Below are 7,581 nucleotides of genomic sequence, written 5' to 3'. Positions count from 1 at the left end.
CTCCCCAGAAGCATCCACAGGGCTGCCTCACAGCACACAGCCAACTTCTCTCAGGGCAAGTGGTGCAAGTATTTTAGACACTGCACTTATTCAGAAAGTAGAATTTAAATTTGAAAAGAAGAAGCAACTCTATTTGTGGATGATACGGTCCTATACACAGAAAATCCTGAAGACCTAGCAGGAAAATTATTGGAACTGATCGAAAAACTTAAAAAAACAGCAGGGCACAACATACAGAAATAGCTGGATTCCTTTACACCAGTCTTTCCCAACGAGGGATACCCCCCGTTCTTGTGGCAGTCCATGGTACTTTCAATACACATCCCCAGCACCATCATCCAAATGCATCCATTTTTCTTCGGTCTTCCTTATTCAGTGTCCAACTTGCACATGTATATGAGGCCACTGAATAGATCACGGCTAAGCCGGGCCCACCTCAGTGCCCAAAGGAACATCCTTGCCTTTCAACACCTTCAACTTTAAAGGTCCTGGGTAGCAGGCTGACTCAATGCAATTTGTTTGCTCTTTGATCTTGACTGCTGCTTTCATGATCGTTTGACTGTGAATCCACACAAGACTAAAATCCTTGACAACTTCAGTGTTCTTCTCCATTTAGCGTGTTACCTATTAGCCCAGTTGTGAGGCTTTTGGTTTTCTTTACATCGAGTTGTCATCCATACTGAAGGCTGCAATCCTTGATCTTCATCAGCAAGTGCTTCAAGTCCTTGCTTTCAACAAGCAAAGTTGTGTCCTCTGCATATCACAGGTTGTTAATGAGCCTTTCTCCAATTCTTATACCACCTTCTTCTTCATAGATCCAGCTCAGCACACAGATTGAATAAGTACGATGGGAGGACATAAACCTGACACACGCCGCTCCTGGTTTTAAGCCAGGCAGCATTCCCTTGCTTACTGCACAACTGCCTCTTGATCCAGGTACAAGTTCTGCAGGAGCACAGTTAAGTGTTGTGGAACTGCCGGTGCTACCCATAGTTTGCTATGATCCACACAGTTGACCGGGTGGATTGCCCATGAAAAGGAAGACTTAATATTGTGAAAAGGTCAATACACTCCAGAGCAATCTACAGATATAATGCATCCCCCAAATTCTAGCATTATTCTCTAAAGTGATGGAAAAAAGAATCATCTTTATACGGAAAGAGATCCAAGATAAACAACACACTGTTAAAGAATAAAGTAGGAGACGCCCCACTTCTAAGGTCAAAATCGACTACAGAGCAACACGTCGACTCAAGGAGCAGAACTGATGACCCGGAACAAACCATCAACCTACAGACAGCTAATCTTTGACAAAGAGCCAACGCATGTTCAATGGGGGGAGTCTTTTTAATAACTGGCGCTGGAAAGCCTTCTGCAACTTCTTTTGCAGGTGAATGAAAAGCAGGGCCCGTCCGTCCTGCACACCAAACACACCAACGCCTCCCAGTGAATCCCAGACGCCTACACACAACGTAGTCTGGCACGGCATAAACACATGACCAAACTGGAGACAGAGGAACGGGACATACCAGATGACTTCTGTTAGGTGCTGTTCAGTCAGTCCCCACCCGCAGCAACCCCACGCACGACAGAAGGAAACACTGCCCAGTCCTCCCCGTCCTCACAGTGCCCATTACTGCAGCCAGTGCGTCACTCACTCCGCCGCTCGCTTCTTGTTGGCCGGCCTCGTTTTCACTGAGCTGTCACTTGACCAAGCTCCAGGTCCCTCTCCGGACCGGTCTCTCCTGACAACACGTTCAGAGGGGACAGTCTCACCATGCTTGCTTCTGAGCACCAGGCGGCTGTGCTTCTTCAAAGGCAGAGTCATTTGGTCTTCTGGCGGTCTGCAGTAACCTCACCGTTCCTCGCCAGCACCGCAGCGCAACAACGCGCCGATGCTCCTACAGTCCTGCTTACTCTGTCCAGCTTTCAAAGGCTTATGAGACCATTGAAACCAAAAAAATTAAGAGCTTTATGTGCATCAGAAGATTGCACCACAAGAGTACAAAGAGAACTCACAAACTAGGGGGAGAATTTTGCCAATGGCCTTTCAGACAAGGGACTGATCTCTAAAGTTTATAGAGAAGTCAACACCTCGACAAGAAAAAGAGCCCCCCCACAATAATAATTTATAATTTATCAAGGGTGCATGGGGGAGAAGGGAGGAGGAAGGGAGGGGGAGGGGGGAAAAAGGAAAATGAGCTGATTCCGGGAACTCAAGAGGAAAGTGAATTTTGGGAATGAGGGCAACAAATGTATAGACGTGCTTTACACAATTGATCTATGTATTGTGATGAATTGTATGAGCCCCAATAAATTGATTAAAAAAAAAAGATGAACCTGGCATCCTAAGAATTCACCAAGGAAATCTTGTTAAACAAAATTTTAACTGGAATATTTTCACCACATGTGTTCTGAAGCTGAGCAATAATTTTAGAACATTCAATTTTGACATGATCAATTTCAAATAAACATTATAATAGCAAAAAGAAAAAGAGCCCCCCATTTTTTTAATGGGAAAATGCATGAAAAATAAAACTTTTCCAGAGATGACTTTAAGGCAGCCAACAAACATAGGAAGAAATGTTCATCATCATTAGCCAGTCAAGAGATGCCAATCAAAACAAGAAGACAGTACCTCACCGGGATCCTCATAATAGCAAAGTTAAAACACAAACAGAAAACAACGCATGCTGCTGGGGCTGTGGAGACCAGAACCCTCCACTCACTGCCAACGCAACTGTCAAGTGGTGCAAGCATGTGGAAAGGTCACGGTGTGGCACGTCCTCAAAAAGTTGGGAATGGAAGTGTCATGTGACCCTGCACTCCCTCTTCGTGGTACCCGCCCTAGGGGAAAAACAGCTGTGACAGGGACAGGTGCACACCCATGTTCATTATTCGCCACAGCACAAGGACAGAAACCATCTAAATGCCCCCAGTGAGAAAAGCACAAACTGTGGTAATAGATACAATGGGAAATTAGAGAAAAACGACGAAGCTACAGAACCTCTCAGACCACGATGAACCTGGAGGGTATGACTCGGCGTTCAATCGGTCAGTCACAAAAGAACAATGATTGTAGGAGACCACTATGTAACAAGTCGAGAAAAGATTTCCACCCGAGGCAGCTGACCAGGGGGTGGGGGGGGGAGGGCGGAAAAGCCACTAGCTGGAGAGGACAAGTGTTGACGGGGATGAAGAGGAAGGCAGCACCCAGGCAGAAGGAGGTTCCGCAAAAATGACGGCAGCGAGGGAGGGCACTCACTAGACGTTTCCAAGAGTTCAAGACCACGGAGGTCCATACTGTTAGACAGGGTCCTGTGGTGTCCGTGAGCGATGCGTAGATCCACGGACAGACACGAAGGCTGTACTGCCTGGGATGGAGTGGGAGTGGTGTAAAACAAACTGCTGTTACATCATGAGGGCTGCGATCGATGTCGCAAAACAGTGTGTCTGGAAAGGCAACGTGCTCTGTACACGTTCACTGAAACGACAATCCGAAGACGAAGAAGAGGAGGGGCAATCAAAAGGAGAGCGTTTCCACAGCTAAGAGGGAGCGGAGTAACAACAAGCACACTTCAACTAGACGTACCTATTAAGTAAGCACTGTCGTATGTTGTACTTACAACCATGACATTTGCCAATGAGGCTCAAGTTTGAAAAGCTCTTTATTGGAACACACACACACACAGAGCACCACCCCTCCCGTTTACCAAACGAACTACAAACTCCCGCAGCTGGGAATCGGGCCACCTTACTGGCCCACTCCCCTCCCTTCTTCCACCCCTCTACAAATACTTGCTTGTTTGGGGGTGGCTTGCCTGGGGGCTGAAAGCACTAAGCATACCAACAGGCCCAGAGCAAACCTTCGTTAGGAGCTACACCCCCCACCCTCCCCCGTCCTTCTCAAACATGGCCTTAGCTGCGCCCATTGCAGGGAACGGCCTGCGCCACTTGGCCGTCTGAACTCACCCACTACTGTCTCCATGAAGGAGTCCCTCGGCGGCCAGCTACTGCCTGCCTTCCTTCCACCCCAGAACTCTTTTTGCCTCACTTAGGACACTCTCAAGAGCACATTACAGTTTAGGTCTCTCCAACACAGAGGTGGGAAAAGACGGGGCTTTCTGCTCCCGTAAGGAGGATGTTAGTCTTGGATAGTTGGGGAAACACAGGGGCAGTTCTACCCTGCATTACAGGGCCCCTATGGTTTCTGGTTTTAACTCAGTCGGTCCTTGGACCCTCCACACCCAAAACCAACTCACTGTCATCAAGTCAATTTGGACACGTAGTGACCCTATTAAGACAGGGTGGAGATGCCCCATGATGAGACTGTAGCTGTTTACAGAGTAGAAGCCCCATCTTTCTCCCACGGAGTAGCTGGTGGTTTCGACCTACTGACCTTTGAGATTGTAGCCCAATGTGTAACCACTAGCTACCATCTGGGTGGGTCTCAGGCCCCACTCAGACCAGCATAATCAAAATCTAAATTTTAACCAGGGACTTGATGCACATTAAAGTATGAGACATCCCGGCTCCAATCTTTCCCTGGTTCACCTGTAAACTTTTCTAGGTCTCTCTTTTCTCGCTGTACAAAAGAGCCCATCATAAGACCCGATACTCACATGTCCTTTCCGTGTTTATTTGTAATAATTAAGTATCTGATAGCTAAATAAAATGGCTGGAAGAATACCGTTATATTGTGAGTAGTGGGTATCTGATAGGTGGACAATGTGCAATTTCACATTTCTGTAATGTTTAATCAAGTTTTTTTGAAAAGACAATTTTTCCATAACAGCATATCAATGATACTATAATTGTTTTTATTAAAGTTTGTGAATAGACACAGATAAGGTACATAGCAAAATAGCTCCACTTGATTTTGTTGTATGCGCTTTTATATTTTCCTAAAATTTTATAAAGCATGTATCACTTTTGGAATGGGGGGGAACCCAGCTTTGACCACTTTGAAAAACGGATTTACACCTACTGTTCATTTATCAATCAGCTCCTTATCTTAAATTTTACATAGTACTGAGATGGTAGGCACGGCAGCATTGTTTGTGGAGTCTCCCCTTCTGCCAGGGTCTCTGGGTGGTCTCCAGGTAGCAGAGCTGGGCTCTCCAAACCCCACTGCTGCCCAGGGCATCGCGTCCAGCCACCCTGTGGGGTCAGCCTCCTCCGTGGCCAGGTCTTTAGGTGGATGCAGAAGAGATACGGAGCCAGCGGGCACCTCTTCTGGGTTCCAGTTCCCATGTGGTCTGTCTCGCTGCAGCTCAACATTGCAGTGGAGCAGGAAGGGCGGGAAAAGAGGCATCTGCCCAGGGATATGGAAGGATTCATCAGTTCTGTGGTGCCCTTAGGTGAGTTGAACTGGGCCTGAGGTCTGTGCCTCAGTGGGGCCACACGGGGCCAGGCTCTGGCGGAATCCAGCAGCTCAGCGGGCAGGGCGTGCCTCCAGAGCAGGCTCCTGGATCATGACTGCCGGGATTACGGGTGGGCCTGGAGCCCTGGAGACCACTCCGCACAGCAAGCTCTGTCCCGGCACCGGAGGGAATGAAGGGGTTAACCTGCAGGCCCTCCAGGCCCCCAAAGCCTGGCTTTTTCCAGCTTGTCCCCTGCAAGCCTCCTTCTCTGCAGAGGAACCATCCACAACTGGACTCATCACTCTGAGGACATACCAGTAAATCTTAGCTGGTATTACCTCTACGATAATATTTTCTAAACTTAAAACATCAGATAAATGAATGGTCTGAAAATAGGAGGGAAAAAGTCCCCTGTTTTTGCATAACGCCGGTTTTTACTTACGCAGCTGGTCACTGGAACCGAGCCATGTCAGCAAAGGAGGACTGGGCGTACGCTTTATGATGTCCCTTTCCACCCAGTGGCCCAGACTGTGGCACCAACCCTGCACGCACCAGGACCCTTTCAGACGGAGGCACTGAGCCTCAGATGTGCCAGCCTCACGTCCTGGCTCTGGGCTGGCACCATCCCACCCAAGCAGCTACTTCAAGGGCCCAGGGATGTGGCAAGTCAGTTGGCAGTTTTGGGAAAAAAACCTCTCAATGAGGAGTCTCATTTTAGTTGAGAATCACGGGGTGAAAGAAAAGTAATTTCCCAATTTCACCCCAGTTACTTACTCTAGGTCAACCCTTTCGTGAACAAGTGAGAATTTCACTTAAGTTAAAATATTTTTTAAATGTTCTCTTTAAATAAAGTCTTTTCATTAACGAAACGCAAACTGAACCATTGCTTCTGGTAATGCAGATTTTGATATTATGTGGGACACACACGTCCCTCTGGATTCTAGGGGTAGGTTTATGTGGGACACACATGTCCCTCTGGGTTCAGGCAGAAGTAGGTGGGGCATATATATCCCTTTGAACTCTGTGTCACCCTCTAGATCACTTGACAGGTGTATACAGTATACGCTTCCTAAAAATGTGGTATTTGCAAGACACGAAAGCATCTGGAGAAATACAACTTCCAAATGACACACAGAAGTCCAAAAATATCTTTACAAGGCTTATCTAGCTGTACAAATGCCAAAGGAGACAAACATGTTGCACAATCAATGCTTACACATGCCCCACACAATACCCTGTAAAACCAATCATTCCAGCACATGCCTATTTCTGCCATGTCCAACAGCCAGACAGGTCCCCCTGCCTACTGGCAGCGCCTACTGCCAGGGGTATAGGAGCTTCTGAGCAAACGGGAGGGGCAAAAAACTAGGTGGGTGCTGGACGCTGCCGCCCTTGTGCAAGAAAGGGATTAGCACCAGAATATAAAGTATTCAGTCATCCATGCTCCACCATCTCCCCCTGGTGGCAGGCTCTGGAATATAAGATTGGCCTGAAACGAAGGTACTGACTGCAATTGGTCCACCCTGCAAATTTAAAACATGTCTTTCAACATTACCTGGCTTCTTCGTCACCAAAGCTACTCGGTCCTTCTTCAAGGAGTCAGGCACTGACACTAACAGATGCAACCCGAGCCTGGTGTCAGCCAGCCAGAGTAACGCTGCAGATGACGCTGAGGGTGAAGGCCCTTCTGCAGTGCGGCTACTCACCGTCCATCCTCTCCTTCCCACCACGCCTGCGGGGCGGCGGCTTCTCCAGCACTGCCTGCCCTGCTTTCGCTCTGCCTCCATCTACTCCTGGGGGTTTCAGGAGAGGGCGAGGGTGGGGGGTCCATGCTCCCCCAGTCTTGGCTTGGACTGGAGAAGCTGCAACCTCGGAAGCACCCAACCCCAGTCCTCCCAAGAGCCAGGCAGGCCTTAGTTCTAGAGATTGATATTCCAAGTGTGTGCCAGTGCCAGCACACTCCTTCAGGACCAGCAGGATGCAGCAATGCCAGTCTTCCTTCCTCTGGGCTCGGCCTCACCTCCAGAGACACAAGCCCTCTCACTCTCCCAGGAAGAAGGACACGCTCAGCAGGCTGTCTGCAACATGCGGGGAGAAAGGAACATGCTGGCTTCGGCACAGCAAATCTCCCAGGCCCCACCAGCGTGTCAGATTTATACGGAGGTTGCGAGGGGGCCTGTTTGATGCTCCTAGGCGTGGGACACGGAGGGGGAAGCGG

General features: G+C 48.6%; 1 protein-coding gene across 1 annotated transcript in view; it reads right to left on the bottom strand.

Moving 5' to 3' along the window:
* Positions 1–4,799: 4,799 nt before the first annotated feature.
* Positions 4,800–7,581, bottom strand: part of CUNH1orf109 (chromosome unknown C1orf109 homolog) — an 8,341-nt gene continuing 5,559 nt past the window's right edge. Inside the window, exon 4 of the mRNA XM_045299264.1 lies at positions 4,800–7,441. Coding sequence (XP_045155199.1) covers positions 7,404–7,441 — 38 coding nt within the window. The 3' untranslated portion in view covers positions 4,800–7,403. The remainder of the gene's footprint in view (positions 7,442–7,581) is intronic.

This window comes from Echinops telfairi, unplaced genomic scaffold (genome assembly GCF_000313985.2).
Source record: "Echinops telfairi isolate 266 unplaced genomic scaffold, ASM31398v2 ScPeMD7_7457;HRSCAF=8495, whole genome shotgun sequence".
In the NCBI taxonomy this organism is placed as follows: Eukaryota; Metazoa; Chordata; class Mammalia; order Afrosoricida; family Tenrecidae; genus Echinops; species Echinops telfairi.
Note: the sequence above shows the minus strand (reverse complement) of the source record. Positions and strands in the feature narration are given on the sequence as shown.